The following is an 18,958-nucleotide window of genomic DNA, read 5'->3' on the forward strand; positions in this document are numbered from 1 at the left end:
CTTATGCACTCTATAATAATCAATTAATTAACTTATTAATCAGGGGCAAGTGACCAAAACAAGGACATTGTCCAAGCACAGGAACTGGAAGCGCGCAAAGCTTGGCAACAAGGCGAGTTTGGACCATTCAATCATTGTAGAGCCCATCACCAAGTGACGAGATGAAGATTTCGGATCTTCCCATGGTCCATTCCATGCATTAAATATGTCCAATTAATTTCATTGCTAGTCACGGAACGATTGGTCTTGCACGTCGAGAAAAGGAAGTATTTAAACTCATCGAATCGTCCGAGTTGGCCAAGCTGTTTGTATATCAAAAGGCACGAGCTTTGGAGATGTATCTTGATTCTGTCGACCACATCGTCCATAGACAAATTTCCTTAGTGAAGATGCGAGGGTGACAACTAATGCTTCGAGTTTCCAACAAGAAGGACAGAACATCATCACTACGTGCACTGTACATTAGACCAGGCACAATGAATTCACTATGTACGAGCATGGATTCATACGTTTGTAGGGGTGTCGCAAGGTCTGAAACCGCTCTGCTAAACTTGGGCGCATTTAAAACTTGTGCAAGCTCACCCTCGTCAACCCTAATGGAGGTAAGGTGAAGAAAAAGGACGAAAAGTGAAGACTGGACGTTTCTTTACGAGACCCAGCAGGCCAAATTTCCTCTGCGACCAGACCAGACAGATAGAAGTTAAAATACAGATAATGGGTGATTACAAAAGGTGTAGTTGAGTTGAATATGACCCCACAAAGAAGTCACAATCACCTCCGAGAGCAGAGACGGTTCTTGTTTTGGTTTACAAACAAAAATGCATAAAATAATGGGTGTGTGTCTGCGTCTGTGTGCGTGCACTTTGTTGCAGAGTCGGCGAGAAATCTGGAGATGTCAAGGGGGTAAAATCAAATAAAGAAAGCAGATGGAGCAGACAGGAGGGACGAGCAGGCATCAGAGCCGTGTATCGATCCCCATGCAAAGGAAAAAGAAAGATTTTTTTAGCTTTATTTTTCGACGTCAATTCAGTCAGTGTCATCGTGCTTCGTGCCATCTTTCCTGCTCTTGCTCTTCTTCATCTTCTTCTTCTTAATTTTCCCCGTGTTCGTAAGTGGTGTCGCGCACTGCACGATTCAAGAGGCAGATTTGCACCATTTGGTCAGTGAGTGACTGGTGTTTCGATGGTGATGACAGGTTTTTCTCTCGTGATTCCAGACTAGTGAAAACAGGTTTTCACTTGGGCATTTTTGCCCGTTCATTTTCATGCAAGTTCCCCTTTTAGTTTCTTCCTTTTGGTGAGCGAATCGATGACGTTTTGCAGGTGTCTATAAATGGCACGATTCTGGGCATCGGCAAAGGGCGCTTATTGCAGGCTGTGTAACCAATTTAGTTTCCTACAGGTGGTTTGGACGTAAGGACAGCTTAAGAGGAAATGTCGTTAAGGAGATGATTCGTTCGTCAGCAGATTTGGTAAAAAGGATGATACCCACAAGCTTGGCCCAAAGATTGATGGCTCCAGCATTTTGGGCTTTCCGCATCTATAATGTATTCACAAGAGCGGTTTCATTCTTTCACAGCCCAGTTTGGCCTTTTGGTGTTGCATTTCTTGGGCCAGGCCTTCTTGCATTGTGGGAAAGAGTCGAGGAAATTTGCTATAAGTTCATGTTGTTCTCGTCAGAGAGCTAGATCTATTTAAAGTATGCATCAGTGTCTGACCAAAAAAAAAAAGTATGCATCAGTGCATCTATGCAACAGAGACAGAAAACACACGGTCATCATGCGAAACACTAATTGAAACAATAAGCCAGTAACACAGAGGACAAGCTTTACAACAGACAGTTATTCCATGACATAAACTTGTATTTGTTCCAACGTACACCCGCATCACCAAACTATCTCATCTCCCAGAAACTTATGTGAAGACTTGCCTATGAGACATTAATCAGCCACCCTCTCAATTCACAGAATCCGCGCATGACTTGGCATGCACAGATCGAGGCTTCGCCCCCACCGTTCTGCACCTCGATTTCACCCTCTTATTCCTGGCCAATCTCCTCTCCAAATCCTTCACTCTTCCAGTCAATTCACATATCAAGTTCAACTGCTCTTTCCCCGCTTCCATCAGTTTCTCCATCATCTCCCTCAGTTTCTCGTTCTCTTTGATTAGTTTCTGATTGCCGTCCATCTCCTCCACAGGCCTGCTCACATTTAAATCATCGAGACTAAGCAGTGACTGCTCGACTTGCTCAGCACCTTCATCTGAGATAGGTTTTTCCGGAGCAACAACCACCTCCTCCTCGCGATTATCTCCTTGTTCATCCACTTGCTCTCCAACATGTGTCGTCAGGTCAATATCCTTCACATTCGCTGCGATCAATTCTTCCTTCTCCCAAGCTAGAGCTTCAACGTTCAACATGTCAGAGCAATTGCAGCTAAGATCAGCAGAGATAATGGCCTTGTCTTCATTGTCATCTCGACAAGTTTCCACTGCGGGTCCTAACATCCCCGGCTGAGCTTCTTCCGGTCGAGGAGGCAAAAGAGTTTCATCGCTGATACCATCTTCATGTCTCTGGTCTCGTTCCGCTCCATTGGATGCATCCTCAGAAGAATCCTCACTCTTTAGAGAGCCAGCAGGTGACAAATCATCTGGTCCTGGTGCAACCAGCTGCTCTAGATGCACATTGTCAACTACTTCCGAATCTGAAGTCAATGCTTTGGGCACTTCCAGCTGCTGCGTCTCAATGGTCAGTTTGCCAAAATTTTCTGGAGAAGTAACAGCATCGCTACCTTCATCGCACTTATCAGGTCCATTGAGCACAGAATCTACTTCACCAAACTTATCATGCTTGCTCAGCACAGAATCTGCAACATCTTCCTCTGCAACATGAATCTTGCTCGCTGCTTCCACTTCAGGTTCTCTTCCATGAGATATCAAGTCATCATCTCCAGTGCACAGGGTTGGGCCAGTAAAAGTATCCGGCTCCACTCCCGCACTGTCCGATGCCATGGCTCCTTTCTCCTCATCTGCTCGTGGCAATGGTTGCAGAGCAGAAGTTCCTTGATCTTTGATCATAAACTCCATCTTTGTGCTGCTTCCATCTCCCGAATCGGATGCCAGCCTAATCTCATCTTCAACCATAGAATCATAGATACTTTTCTCCACCGTGGCCACCTCTAGTCTCTCATACTTTCCTCCAGTAGGATGGTCCGGATTAGTCTCTATAGGCTTTATAATGCTGACCACAGATGGTTCGCCATCATCAATTTCGTTTAGATATCTGAAGTCCTGTACAGGACAATGCTGCAAGGCAGCTTGTTGCGACTCCACATCCAAGGATGCTGATGCTTCGCTTCTCAAATCCTTGACCGCCACTTGTGTCTGACCATCAATGATACCCGAGCATGCATTCTCTGAGGGTTCAGATACTGAATTTCCAACCTCGAGAAGTTGCAGTTCGTCTGATTTAATTTGACCGCCAATGTTCTCACCAACTGAAAGGTTCTCTTCAAACTGTCTCTTTGCTTCCTCATGGTGTTCTTTCTTGCTGACCGTACATTCATCATTCCTAGCAGTATCAGAGTTATCAACAGATTCCTCCAGGCACTTCATTGTCAAAGAATCGAGTTTCTCCTGCAAAGCAACTAGCTCCCTCGCCAATGATTTTCGAATATCTCGCAAATTAGGATGTAATCCCTGGAGCAGGAATACAATCTAGAATCAACAAAGAGAACTAGAAGCATCTCACAGAAATAAGTCCATAAAAAGTTTTCAGCTATCCATAGCAAAAAGCAAACTCAAAGACTTACAACTGAAAAGGTTAAGATGAGCACTCTTTCGTTAAATCTTCAGTTGCAGTGTCCTAGCATCCAAGTCGTGATAACCAATAACATGGTTGTGTAGATTAATAAAAAGGTTTTCAAATATTGAAAGGCACTTCAAGATCTAATAAACCCAAAATATTCGTGAAATAAAAAAAGTGACACTTGAAAAGCCACAGCATGATCAAGCCCTTCCCTTATCTCGATTCTCATTTTCCGACAATTCCATGATTACCATTGAATGTGGGGCTCCTACCCTGCTCTCTTCTACCTACAGAGTTAAGTAAAATGTAAACAACATAATTCATTATATCAACTGACTTACCTGAATTGTATCAAGTCGTAGAAGAAGATTCATTATAGATTCTCCAATGAGTACTTTCTGCCTTTCAAGTTTCCCTTGATCAGGCAAAGTGTCATATGAAGATGATAGCTCCTCGATACTCTTCCTTACCTTAGTCACCTCATCACGAACCTTCGCCATTTGCTTTAGTTTCTTCAGGGTCTCCCATTTCCTCACTTGGAAACCGTGAAAGGCAGACTGAATGCGCATAGCAGCTTCTTCATCAGATAGAGTTCTTGAGGCTCCCAACTCCTTACTTCTTTTTTCGGTGCTTTCATCACGTGCAATTGTAGCTCCCTCGTCCTCTTTAATTTCACAAACCTCCTCCTTCTCACTGTGTTCTTTGTTCTCTTTAATCTTTTCTGAATATTCAACCTGCAAACTGCTTTGTAAGTCTCCATTATTGTTGTCGCTAGGATTAGGAGTTTCCCCCTTCACCTCAATGACTTTCACTTCTTTCCTTTTCGGGTGCTCCTCTGAAGTTCTGTTTATGCTTTGGGGGCGTGACTTTTGTTCGTTACTGTCTGTAGAGGATGCATCACTTGAACTGTGAGATTTCGTTTCAAAACTTGGAGGACTAGGAGAACTTGAACTACCATTGTGGCCTTTCTTGCTCAGCGAGGGATCAACTCTCAGACAAACTGGGGGCAACTTTGATGTTTTCGTCGGGGATGATGATGACTTTCTGGCATCAGATCCAGGGACTCTATCAACGAGTGTATTTATAGCTCTTTTGTTCAAGGCATTTGCTGCTGCTTCTTGAGAGTCTCGCGAGTTATTCTTGCCCACACAAGGTTCTATGTCTTTCACATGAATGTTCTTCTCTGCATCCTGCTGGTGTGACCCAACTTCATTTTCATAATTTTCTTGCGGTCCTCCATCTGAAGTTTTATTATGATTGTTATGAATCCGCATCGGCAATACCGTGAAATTGGATTTAGGAGATTCCCGTGTATTGGCTTGTTGGTCCTTCTCTGCCCCTGCCTCCTCCTGTTTATCATAAGAAGGAATCCAGATGACAGGAAACGAATAGTTACTTTTATTTGATCTTTTCTTTTCTCCTCCTGATTTTGAATGGTCATAGTCACCCATGAAGAGAGGAAACCAACGATTCCACCCAGGTTCCTTCTGCAATGATGAAAGAGCTGGTTTCTTTTCTTGGGAAGCAGTATCAAGATCCGTGATCCTTGGTTTGGTATGGGTTCCCTGCTCTTTGTTCCTGTTATTTTCAGGTGGGATCCAAACAATCGGATATGGAAAGTTTCTCCAGTTCGCTGGCACCAAGGACTCTGAATAATTCTCACCCTTCTTGTCTGAATCGAGTGGTACCTGCTCTTCTATCTTGACACCCTTTTCGTTCTTTGGGTCACATACATGATTAAGGCATCCACAGCAATGGTCTTGTTGAGCCATATATGGTCGTTCCATTGGATAAGCTGGTGGGTAGGGCAGCTCATAATGACTAGCAAAGGTTTCGCCATTCCCAGGATAAGGTCCCCAACCATGAAACGGCAGTGGCTGGAAAAAGTGAGGGTAGGGTGGTCTGTGATAGTAGCTGGGAGTTGCCGTGTGGTTATAGCAAGCACGGCATGGCGCAGGATAGCTGCAATTACCAGCATAAGGGTATGGCAAGGGCTCACGTGGAACAGGAAATACGGTTGGATTGATCCCCAGTTGAGGTGGAATCTCATCTGGCGTTGCCTGGTGATGTTGCCTGCAAGGCGTCATGTAGCTCTGACGGGGATGAGAATCCGTGTATCCATAAGCAGGTGACATCTTGAGTGGAAATTTATGCATTTCTCACTCGGAAGTCACCAATATCGATTTTTTATTCTGTGCGCTGAAGAATAAAACCCCATAAAAAAAATAACATATATTGCCTAAGTAAAAGGAAAAGAAGATGTCAAAAATTGATCATGGACAAGCAGAACAAAGCAAGATAGCGCTGCTAGTAGTAACACCTGTCCTAAGTAATGTTCCAGCAGAATCGTTCGAACCAGTAAAAGGTAATGCATACATATACAGTATTTAAAGGAACACATCATCATCCTACAAGTCTATGGAGCCAAGTTTAGCTGGAGAAGCAGACATGCCTTACAACCAAGATGGAAAATGGCAATTTTGTATGCCTCTTCTTCGAACGACATATCTAATCACACAAACATGAGAGGGTGACGATCTAATAACAAATGATCACCTCCAAAATTACTATTGAACAGTTTTCCAAGTAATATAGGTTGAAAGAGCTGCAGAAATTATCGGACACGAAACAGGAATAAGAGAGAGGCACCGGCGTATAATACTTCGCCATAACCTTAAACTTCAGAAGATAAAAAATTAATGGAAAGCAGAAATCAGTGAAAAGGGACTCTTTTCCGCATAATTCTGAGTATCCTACAAGATGGTCCGCAGAAATGCTTGGACAACAAAGGGAAGGTCATCGTGCCCTCAACATTTACCAACGCCTTTACCAAGAGCACGGACAATCACGAGATCCCACGGAGTACCTTGTGCCACGAGATACTCGATTCTTACTAATTCTGCTAGCCAACAACATGCTCTAATTCTACTAGATCACTTCACCGGCGATAGCGACAATAATAAAGAACATCCAGGCGGATGCTGCAGTCCCCCAACGCTGACCAGTTCCTACTTTCGACCCCGTCGTAACCACAAAACAAAGACCGAATTGACAGGACAACATTCCTAAAAGAAAATCACCATCGAGAATCCAAATGGACTTCGCAATACACAGCGACGGCGTACAACACATATCCAGTCCTCCTCCAGCTAGAGGACACGTGAAAGAAGCAGGGGAGCAAAGAGGAAGAGAAGAGAAACCCAACTTACAGCTTAAGAATAAGTCGTAAAAAGCGGGAAAAACTGTGGAAGAGTCCATGCTCCAGCCTGAGTCGTTACCGCTTCATCGCCTAACAGATTACCAAGACGGGTTTAGTGTAACATGACAAAAGATGGATTGCAGTATACAACCTCGAATCCGCACCCAATATAATGCAGGATCCTGAACCCAGTTTCCTATATCACAACGATCTCCTCATCTTCTTTCTCCGACCATTTAATATATTCTTTTGAATCTTTGATCTCCTAGCTTTATGTGAAGGGAAACCATTGAAAGGGGAAAACTAACGAGGACACGCACACAGAAGAAACATTTAGTACCTAATGGTGATTCTTCAACCATTGCAACCGCATCCTCCCTGATTTTCAAAGCCATCACAGTCATCCATATCAGGCTCGTTAAGAATCAATGTTAAAAATTAATCAAAACAAGAAGAAATTCTGTTTTTCAAAAAAAGAAAATGTGGGTTCAAGAGTTCTTGATTCAAGAACTTGACGTCAAGAGTTCTTGACGTGATGGAAACCTGCAGACAAAAAAAGAAAGCACACGTTAAGGAAAGCGATCACGTATTAAACAATGCACAGAAACTAAAAGCTAACTTGCTATATTTTGTTGTTTGAAGGAGGATTGGTCTCCTCCTTCTACTCCCTTTAGGTTTTATGGTTATCGTTCACATGCTGTATCAACTGATCCAGAGTGTTGAACCCCCGAGGGCATCTCCGACATTTGAACCCGCTTCTCTGCAAATCCTCTCTGATCCCTTTCTTGTTCTTTGGGTTGGGAACAGAGCTCGAGCCCTTCTTGCCAGTCTTCTTCTTGGGATCTCCTGCCATCTTCTTCGACGTGTCTTCTCTGGCTGCGTGCGTCGTTCCTCCTCCTTTTCCCGCTTCTCCTTCTCCTTCTGCTTTTCTTTTCTTTCTAATTTTTCTTTCTCTCTGATTATGTGAGGGAGAGAAAGTGCGATATATATATATCGTTACTTCCTGCCACGCTGGCACAATTTCGATTGCTGATTTTGGGTAATTAATGTCTCCACTAAGTATATACCGTCATTTCTTTTTAGTGTCAATGGGCTTATGGAAGGGACGAATAAAAGCTGAAGAAAAAAGAACAAAATGAAAGATGAAACCATGTGAATCCCTTTAGACATAATGGAAGCAAAACGCAACACTAAACTTCGAAAAGTGCATACATTAAAAACTTCGTATATTTGGAGTTTAAGCTTGGTTCAGGGAAAATTCAAAAAAAAAATCCAAAGTAGAGTGATTTTCTTAAATGAGGACCCAATGCTAGGAGTGAGCATGGCCCGAGTGGACGGTTTTCACCATGGAACCGGAAGCCGTCCATTGGTTTCATCAATCCACCCAAGAACTGAACTAGACTGCCGGTTCCCGGGTGGATCCATGGAACCGGTCCCAATGGAGTTGGCCAAGAGCGAGAGAGGGAGGCGATGAATGGCCGGAGGTGCGCAACCGTGAGTAGATAGGAGTTGAGAGCTGAGGTCGTGAGTCAATAGGCGATAAGCTTAACGGCCGAGACTATGAATGAGAGATAGATAGACAACTCAGATAGAGCGAGATTGAGTGAGACAAGACGAGTACTTAGTTGATGAGTGTTGAGCTTTATATTAGGGATTTTAGGGTTTTCATTTTTCTTAAAATGTTTTCTTTTTTTTTTTCTGGGAATTTTTCTTAAAAATTACACATATATATATTACCGGTCCGGTCCAAGTGGGCAGGCGGACGGCTCTACGTCTAGGACCGGGAATTGGACCGATACTCACAAGTTCTAGTAAATTGGAATCGGGAACCGGACCGGTCCCCACGGGAACTGCCGGTTCCGGTCCGGTTCTGAACGGTTCTCGATTCCTTTACACACCCCTACTCAATGCGGATTTTATCTCAAATAAGGGCCTAATTCTCTGACCGACAAACACTTGATTTTTCCGATGACCGGAACAACAATGCTAAACAATCATGATTACAAATGTCAAGCAACTTTAACCCGAACAATCTTACTTTAAGTTAATCCTTCTTGTGAAATCTCCATAACCTTTTATGCTTACAAGAAATTCAGAGAAATTTTATGGACACTAATGTCTCGTATGTCTCCCATACAATCCTAATCTTGCTAGAATGTGGTACGGTACCATTCCTGAGATGTACCCTTTTATTGTATTGTCTTACTCAAAACATACATCAACTCTTTAGATTTTATTTCATATCGGATGACGTCATGTGTCACAACATAATCCAACGTAAATATGATGGACGGTAATCGATGTTTGAGCAAGGCGACACCTTCGAAATGCTCTGATCTTCCAAGTCATACATGCCAATATGTCCATCGCCAAGCTGCACAAAGTATATGGCATTTTTCTTAACTCTCGAGTCTTTTGGAGAGCAAGAAATTCCTCCACGAGCAGAAAGAAAGATTGCTCGGTCGCCGATGCTTTTCAGCTCCTCCCATGTCCCTTCTGCAAAATTCATCCGGAAGACCTTAAATCCGTAGATCCGCCCCATTGGAAGGGCGTAGATCATCTCTTCCACGACTACCAGGTCTTCGCCGGATGAGATCAGATAACTGCGCGATGCCGGTATGCCTCCGGGATTTGACCAATTAATGCCTTTGTTCCCCAATGCTCGGATTCGCAGCTCCGAGTTCTCTACGTCGACAACAGCCAATTCACAATACTTGAGCAGCAAGAAAATTTGCCCTTTGAACATCGCGGCACAACTGATGTAAGGTTCGACCTTGTGCCTCTTGAATGCATCCTCGCCGGGTTTGCAAAATGCGACGACGTCCTCTCCTAGATCAACCAACAGAACATGTGATTGAGGATCGCTCGGCGAAGACGACAAGAAACAACAAGAGAACACGAGGTCTTCCGTAGGCGGGAGTCGGATTTTCTCCAGAGAAGCGGGCTTCCAAAGGCAGCAATCGCCAGAATCTTGATCTTCCACGAACAACCATTCGCGACTCGAAGTAGCGCAGATCCACTTGTTGCGCAGGTCGGGAATGATCCTCGTATGGCAGCGGTCCTCCGAAATGTCGTAGAAAGTTTGCCTCTGCCCTTCCCGTCCATGGCATATCACGAGCCAAGGGCAAGATGGATTGCCGGGAGGAGGATTTCGGTAGCTCTTTTGCTCTTGTTTGACAACGTCCGAGGCATCCTTTTCCATCTTCTGGCAAATACGTACACCAATCTGCATGGCCCCTAAAAAATTAGCGTTATTTTTAATCGTTAAATTAAAGTTGTTAGTCTTATTGTCGACTTATTATGAAACGTACAAGGAATGCGGAAGAACTAAATAGCCAGAACCATCATCAACTTCCACAATCTCTTCCTGACGAAGGACGCAGACGATAGCAAAGAAAAACCAATAGGCTATTTTAGAAGAAGAAGAAGAAACGAGACAGGAATTGGTACTTACCCGACCACAATTCGATCCACGCGACAGTCGCGGCCGTCCCGTGATGGCGATCGAGAATCGTTGAGGCGGTACCGTACTCTCAGCGGCCAGCGGCAGCGATTCTAGGGCGGAAACGAAAGAGAACGGCTGCTAGTGCCAGGCGGCAGCCGATGGGAAGTGAAGTAAGGGACGAATACTTTGATGCTTGGGTCCATGCATTCGCCATCTAACTTGATACTCTGTATACATAAGTCACTCTCATCATATAGGATAAGTATCCTAGTTTGACAGTATACCGATTCCTAATCCAATTCGTAAGATGTGAGTCAGTTGAAGGGATCATTCCTAGTTTTTGTCGAATTCAATTTTGGTTTGGTTCAGTTCAATAGCCAATAAAATTGTCCGCTCAAATTATCTGTAAGTCAAAAGTCCACCGTAAATTATTTTTGAATAGAAAGTATTGTCTTGGGCCATAAGTACAGTACGGTGACAAAAAATTAAGGGATATGCCTTGTTTTGAAAATCTTTATCTGCAAATCTATAGTGGGCCAAGGAGGCCACCAATGTTCTCTGTGGTACTAATCCTTGTCAAATTTTAATTATAGTTCGATAATACTTTGGATATCAGCGAAATACAGTGCATTTAAGAAAGAAAGTTGACAACAGATAAAAAAAATTAAAAAAAAGAGAAAAAAAATAACGGAATAAAAGAGCTAGTTGGAGGCGTTAAGGACTAGAGGTGATTCGTTCCTGATATGGTCCAGTTTCAAGGTGGAATCGGCAGCCAAACCGGTTTCCAATTTTGAGAATCGAGGACTGATTCAGTCCAATGGAACCGATCACTTTTTTATTTTTTTTATCACCACAACAAGAGAGAGTGATAGATCTCAACATATTGATGGAAGCGGCAATAAGTGAAGAGTCATTGTGGTGCGACGATAAGGGGAAAACATTATATGTGGCTTTAGTTCACATTTTACTAATTTTTTGAAGAAATAAAAAAATAAAAAAACATATATGTAGTCGGTCCAGTTCCCCTTTGGAACCGAACAGCCCAGATACCGGTTCTACTTTTAGGAATTGGAAACTGGACCGACACTTTCGGGAACCGGACCATCGCTAGTTTACATTACACGGTTCTCAGTCCAGGCGGTTCGTTTTGCACACCCCTATTAAGGACTGAACCTATTTTATCGTGATATTATAATCGATAATTATGCAAAAGAAACATATTACTATCGCTAGTTTACATTACAAGGTTTTGTTTGTAGAAATATATATATATATATATATATATATATATGTATATATGTATATGTTAAAAAAATATTTTACCACAATATATATATCGACTCATATCATCAATTAGGTTAATGCTTAAGTTTCCTATAATTTTATTTATGCAAATAAAAGGTTACATTTGCTTGATCCAGAATTCTAAAAGGAGAATAAAAATAAATTTTTTTAAATCACGGATAGAACTATATCCATCATGACCCCTCTCAACAATGCTGGGCAATCACGAGTAGGGGTGAGTGGTTTCCGGTCCGGTCCGGTCCGGTCCAACCCAAGAATCAGGAACCGAACCGGGAGGACCGGTTCCCAATTTCTAGGATCGGGGATCGGACCGTCTAATCTTGAGACCGTGGACTGGACCGGACCGATGGTTCGATCCGGTCTGGTTCGGTTTCAGTCGGACTAATATTAAATATTATTTGTGAACCGGGAACCGATTATCCCGTTTTTTCCTTTCTAGTTTTGATTTGATCCCATAAGGCCATGTAAAAAATTGGAAAAATATATATAATATATGAAAAAATTGAACAATCGGTTCCAATGGGACCAATATTAAATATTTTTCATATATATATTAAATATTATATATGAAAAAATTAGAAAAATATATATTTATTGGTCCGGTCCGATCTGGTTCCCACCCTAGAACCGGGAACCGGACCGCCCGGAAACTGGTTTCACTTTTAGGAACCGGGAACCGGACCGATATTTTCGAGAATCGGACCAAACTGGTCGGTCCGATCCGGTCCCAGTTTGGGCGGTTCATCTTGCTCATCCCTCATCACGAGTACAAATATCAAGCTGCTTTAACCCCAACAATCATACCTTGAGTTAGTACCTTGAGTTAGTCCTTTCTATGAAACCTCCGTAACCTTTATGCTCGTAAGAAATTCAAAAAAGATCTTGTGGACTCCAATGCCTTATACATCTCTTCATCCAATCTTAACCTCGCGAGAACATCGTACACTACCATCCTTGAGGCAGACCTTTTCGACGCATTGTCATACTCGAATCATACATTAAAGTCCTGAAATGACGTCATATATATCCTTAACATTATCGTTCCAGTAAATAACAAAGATGATCGTAAAATCAATACATGTATCCTCACCAATCAATCGCCAGAACATGTGATTGAGGATCACTCGGCGAAGGCGACGAGAGACGACCGAGCATGCGATGCCTTCTAAAGGGGGGGAGTTGGATGTTCTTCGGAGGAGCAGGATTTCAAAAGGCAGCATTCGGTGGAATTGTGATCTTCCATGAATAAACCATTTGCGACTCATACGGTGGCAGTCCTCCAAAAGGTCATAGAAAGTTTGCCTTTTGTCCTTTTAATCCCATCCCATCCATGGCATATCACTAGCCTAAGGGGAAAATTATATAAAAAAAAGTCCTAAATCTATTGCATTTGTACTAATTTGGGGATTCAGTCTTAAACCATTCAATTTGATTAATTTAGTCATAAAATTTTTGACAATTTACTAATGTAGTCCATAAATTGGCTGGAAATTGATGACATGGACTTCTGGCGTTCTACAAAGCATGGCTGGCGCTGACGTGAAATTTTTTTTAAATTTATTTTTTTTGGGTTTTTTTATTAATGTTTTCTTTTTTCCTTTTCTTTTTTTTTATTTATAGGGGTCGATAGGGGGCCACTGATTAAGGCTCGGTGACCCCCGCCGGCCACAGGGCGTGGACCACGACCCTCGCCAGCCGCTAGTGAGAGTCATGGCCCTCACCTAGTGGTCGGTGAGGGCCCGTTGCCCTCGCACGCAGCCGGCATTGGCCACGAGCTCCCCCCTAGATCTGAGCTAGGGTGGCAAGCCCTTGCTAGCCACTGGACGAGGATCGCGGCTGGTGAGGGCTCGAGCCCTCACCCAATGGTCAACGAGGGCCGCGATCCTCGCTAGCAGCTAACGGGGGTCGCCAGGCCATTGCCTAATGTCTGGCAGGGGTCGCTAGGCCTTGGCCAGCTACCCTTCTACCGGCCCTGGACAAAAAAAATTAATAAAAAAATTAGAAAATTCGAGGGGACCTTCATCGCTCCTCTCTTCTCGAGAATCCATACATCCCTTATCAGTGTAACATATACATTACCTTGGGTTAAACTAAAAAACGACTATTTTGAAAATGAGTAATGATGACCCTCCATGGATTTGCCTATATAAGCTGCGGATAAAGTTGCAAAAATATAGTCATTGATTCCCGAGAAAGGTTAGAAGAATGGGACCTATTCTGGGACATACAATGTTTTTGGTACATTTCGATGTTCATTTTCAAAATTACAGTGGCAAAAAAAGTAGTTCTCTTTCCGGTGGATCTAATTCGTCAAGATCTAATTCGTCAAGTTCTCCTCGAATGCCGTTGTCTTCCAGATATTGTGAATTTAATGAAGTTGATTAGCAAAATAGCTTGGTTTTGGCTTCGCGTCGCACCTATGTATGTAGTGGTCGGCCGCCTTGCCTTCTATACTATACGACTAAGACATTGTAGGATAGATCAGGTATGAATGAATATGTTAATAAATTGAATTGAAACCTTCCTCTCTTAGGCTTACCAATAATGACTAATTACAAAATCTATATATTCTTAGACGCCCTTCAAGAGTCATTTTTGTGGCACTCGGGATCTACCATTTACTTACCCTTTAGACTTTTTTGAAGAAGGTTCTATTACTAATATGTTTACTTCCATTGTGGGTAATTTATTTGGGTTTCAATGCTCGACTTGTTCCCAAATCAACTACTGAATTAGCTTTCCCCCGCCTTAGTGGTAGTTCTTAACCTCAAAGAGAGATAGTTTGCAAAACTTTTTTCATCAAGGTGGTGATGAGGTTGAACGTGCAGAACAAGGTAATGTTCCATGACCCCAAGTCGGGGATGGAGGAGGATCCTAAGCTGTCTGAGCAATGCATTGAGCATGAGGCTTTAAATTGGTCCAATCGAGTCTGTCCGTTGATTACACTCTTTGAAAGTTTTAGGACTCGATTGCACTTTCGTGACAAGTTTTAGGACTTAATTGCACTTTTTGAAAATTTTAGGACTCGAATGTACTTTTATGACAAGTTTTATGACTTCCAATGCACTTATCTCATATATCTATAGGGTCGCGCTTTTTCCACTCCTTCTTTAGCTAAAACACTCCTCAACATCATAATCTGACTATATTGCCCTTTGCAGATCCCACTTTTTAACATCCCTTATCTGTCAATGTTTTAAGAAAGTGTTGTCACATATTTTCTAGTTGGATCTCTTTTTTTTTCATTAATTTTCTATTTCTTTTCTTGTGGGTCCCATGTTTACTCTCATTGTCTTCTTCCTTATCTACATTCTCTCTCATATAATTACTTACAACAATAGAGAGGTAGAGAAAATAGAAACTTCCACGCTTGTGTAGACGGAAACAACTGAACTAGTCCTCATGACTCGCGACAGCACCTTCTTGAGCCACTTGAGTGATGGCTCTACACCACATGTCTTACGGCATCAAGGGGATGGTGTTCACAAAGAGTGGCACATACTAGCGGGGCATGAGGATTTGATGAGCCCGACGAAGGTGGAGTAGTTTGCGCCAATGAGGAGGAGATAGGAAAGGTGATGAGGAGGCTGAGGGTGGTGGCCTTGGGGCATACTCTCCGCAATCTAAAACACTTCATCGAAAAACTCTTTTCTGCACAAGGAATCAACGAAATTCTCAAAAGCAGGGTCTCTCACAAGCAAATCCTCTTGACATTTTATTATCTCCCAGACTCTGACAATTAATTTTCTCGCATTCTCCCCATCTAACTGTCAAAAATATCCACTGACCAATTTACTAAATTTCCTCGCAAAAAACGTGAATTACATTGAGGTTGAGCGAGTTAAGTCGGTAGCCGCGGAGATGGAGGTGGTCAAGGAGGAGGGCTTCATCGACGTCTCGGTGATCGGTTAATGTGGCCCTGCCTATAAATTGCGAGCACAAAGATGAGCAGATTCTCTATTTCCCTACCTCTTGAGAGAGAACAGACTTCGACCAAAACGAGAGAAGGAAGAAGATTAAAAAAGTGCATGTGGGACCCACAAGAAAAGAAATAGGAAATCAATAAAAAAAAGGACAAGAAGATGCTAAAATATGGGACCCACAAAGGACAATATTATCAGAACACTATGTTAAGAAGTATTTTAGCCATAGAAGAAATGTGAAAAGTGCGACCTTATCTATATATCTGGGACAAAAAACTCACTTTTAAATTTCGCAACGAGCCCTCATCTACATATTACTTATGTTGGGAGCAGCCCCACATGTTCAGGAGTTGATTTGAAATATTCATCATCGAGAATACCTAATAGGAAGGAGTCCTATTATAGTAGAACACTAAAAAGGAAGAAATCTAAATAATTAAGGAGTCCTATTTAGGAAGAATATCGGGATGGAATGAATTTTGGTAATTGCCCAATTAGAGGAATTCCAATCAATCGGAGAGATTTCTAATTGGGAGGTGATTGTCAATCAATTAGGAAGCATTCCTAAGAGGTCTACCACTATAAACAAAATGACTTGGGTGGAGGCTTCTTAGTGCACCAAAAAACACTCTTGAGAGATCACAAAAGTTTTCAACAACGTAAACACGAGAGATCTTGAGAGTTCTTCAAGTGATAGTGCGTAAACACGAGAGATGTTGAGAGTTGATCAAGTGAAGATGTGTTTGTGACAGTTATGAGGATCTATTGTGAGAGAAACAACATTAGAGTATTAATAATAATCCTTTGATTATAGTAGAGCAGTTCCTAGATCAGTGTCCCATGATTTTTCCCATTTTTCGTTATCCACGTAAAACTTTGGATGTATCATTCTTCTTGTCTCTTGAATGCTGTGTTATTTACGTTTTTCTACAAAGAGAATATATGGCTGCATATTGCACGATTCTAACAGTTAGAATTCCGCTACGATCGGTTGCGATCCGACTTAATTTACAACAACTTTAATATTATAAAGCAATTTAGCTTTAAATAGAAAAAAACAAATTTGGCCAAAAGAAAGGATTAAAATGTAAAAGAAAAAGGTTAACTACCCACCTCCCGCTAAAAATTACACTTTCTGTAATTTCTTAATTGTACTTATAGTGCACACAATCTCGTTTTTTTTTTCTGAATTTCGAGTGAATGTTTACTTTTGGTTATTAAGGTTCTGCTCGTTTTGCGGAAAATGTTACATTTCTGGAAAATTATTTTCCGAGAAGCCATTTTCCTGGAAAATGACATAATTTTCCGGTGCTCAGCTGAAATTTGAAAAAATCTCGAAAAATATTTTCCGTTGTTCGTTATGAAAAAGATTTTCCTCCTTGCATTACTTTTAATATTTTTTTATTTTTATTTTTAATTTTCTTTTTCTTTTTTTACCTTCTTCTTCTTCTTCCTCGGCCAGTCGCTGGCGACCGGCCTTAGGCGAGCTCGAACCTCGCCACAGGCCGGCGAGGCCGAGCTTGCCCAAGGTTGGTCAGGCAAGCTCGAGCCTTGCCAGATCCGGCGAGCTGGGCAAGGCTCAAGCCTTGCCCGAGGTCTCTAGACGTCGATGAGGCTTTGGCGACCTCGAGCCTCACCCAGCTTGCCGGCCTCGAGCGAGCTTGGCCTCGCCGGATCAGGCGACCTCGAGCCTCGCCACAGGCCGGTGAGGCTCAAGCTTGCCCGTGACCTACTGGAGAAGAAGATAGAAAAGAAAATGAAAAAAAAAAAGATAATTAAAAAATAATAAGGAATTAGAATTTTAAAAAAAGAAAAAAAAATAATTATAATGAATGATGACAAAAGGAGGGCGGAAAATGTTTTCCTCTTTTAAAAAAGTGGAAAACATTTTCTTCACTTTTGAAGGTATTTTATCTATTGAGGGAAAATATTTTCCAGGCTCGTTAAGAATCAATGTTAAAAATTAATCAAAACAAGAAGAAATTCTGTTTTTCAAAAAAAGAAAATGTGGGTTCAAGAGTTCTTGATTCAAGAACTTGACGTCAAGAGTTCTTGACGTGATGGAAACCTGCAGACAAAAAAAGAAAGCACACGTTAAGGAAAGCGATCACGTATTAAACAATGCACAGAAACTAAAAGCTAACTTGCTATATTTTGTTGTTTGAAGGAGGATTGGTCTCCTCCTTCTACTCCCTTTAGGTTTTATGGTTATCGTTCACATGCTGTATCAACTGATCCAGAGTGTTGAACCCCCGAGGGCATCTCCGACATTTGAACCCGCTTCTCTGCAAATCCTCTCTGATCCCTTTCTTGTTCTTTGGGTTGGGAACAGAGCTCGAGCCCTTCTTGCCAGTCTTCTTCTTGGGATCTCCTGCCATCTTCTTCGACGTGTCTTCTCTGGCTGCGTGCGTCGTTCCTCCTCCTTTTCCCGCTTCTCCTTCTCCTTCTGCTTTTCTTTTCTTTCTAATTTTTCTTTCTCTCTGATTATGTGAGGGAGAGAAAGTGCGATATATATATATCGTTACTTCCTGCCACGCTGGCACAATTTCGATTGCTGATTTTGGGTAATTAATGTCTCCACTAAGTATATACCGTCATTTCTTTTTAGTGTCAATGGGCTTATGGAAGGGACGAATAAAAGCTGAAGAAAAAAGAACAAAATGAAAGGTGAAACCATGTGAATCCCTTTAGACATAATGGAAGCAAAACGCAACACTAAACTTCGAAAAGTGCATACATTAAAAACTTCGTATATTTGGAGTTTAAGCTTGGTTCAGGGAAAATTCAAAAAAAAAATCCAAAGTAGAGTGATTTTCTTAAATGAGGACCCAATGCTAGGAGTGAGCATGGCCCGAGTGGACGGTTTTCACCATGGAACCGGAAGCCGTCCATTGGTTTCATCAATCCACCCAAGAACTGAACTAGACTGCCGGTTCCCGGGTGGATCCATGGAACCGGTCCCAATGGAGTTGGCCAAGAGCGAGAGAGGGAGTCGATGAATGGCCGGAGGTGCGCAACCGTGAGTAGATAGGAGTTGAGAGCTGAGGTCGTGAGTCAATAGGCGATAAGCTTAACGGCCGAGACTATGAATGAGAGATAGATAGACAACTCAGATAGAGCGAGATTGAATGAGACAAGACGAGTACTTAGTTGATGAGTGTTGAGCTTTATATTAGGGATTTTAGGGTTTTCATTTTTCTTAAAATGTTTTCTTTTTTTTTTTCTGGGAATTTTTCTTAAAAATTACACATATATATATTACCGGTCCGGTCCAAGTGGGCA

General features: G+C 42.1%; 2 protein-coding genes across 2 annotated transcripts; both read right to left on the reverse strand.

Moving 5' to 3' along the window:
- Positions 1–1,788: 1,788 nt before the first annotated feature.
- On the reverse strand, positions 1,789–5,939 carry LOC115662941 (BAG family molecular chaperone regulator 6). The gene is made up of 2 exons (XM_030585028.2): positions 4,146–5,939; positions 1,789–3,695 (listed from the first exon to the last, which is right to left on the reverse strand). The coding sequence occupies exons 1-2, from the start codon at positions 5,937–5,939 to the stop codon at positions 1,956–1,958; spliced, it is 3,534 nt and encodes a 1,177-aa protein (XP_030440888.2). The 3' UTR covers positions 1,789–1,955.
- Positions 5,940–9,263: 3,324 nt separating this feature from the next.
- LOC115662939 (uncharacterized) lies at positions 9,264–10,235 on the reverse strand. Its single transcript, XM_030585025.2, has one exon. The coding sequence runs from the start codon at positions 10,233–10,235 to the stop codon at positions 9,264–9,266; it is 972 nt and encodes a 323-aa protein (XP_030440885.2).
- Between the last annotated feature and the right edge of the window lie 8,723 nt (positions 10,236–18,958).

This window comes from Syzygium oleosum, unplaced genomic scaffold (genome assembly GCF_021117445.2).
Source record: "Syzygium oleosum isolate NSW1041296 unplaced genomic scaffold, Sole_v2.1 Sole_v2.15, whole genome shotgun sequence".
In the NCBI taxonomy this organism is placed as follows: Eukaryota; Viridiplantae; Streptophyta; class Magnoliopsida; order Myrtales; family Myrtaceae; genus Syzygium; species Syzygium oleosum.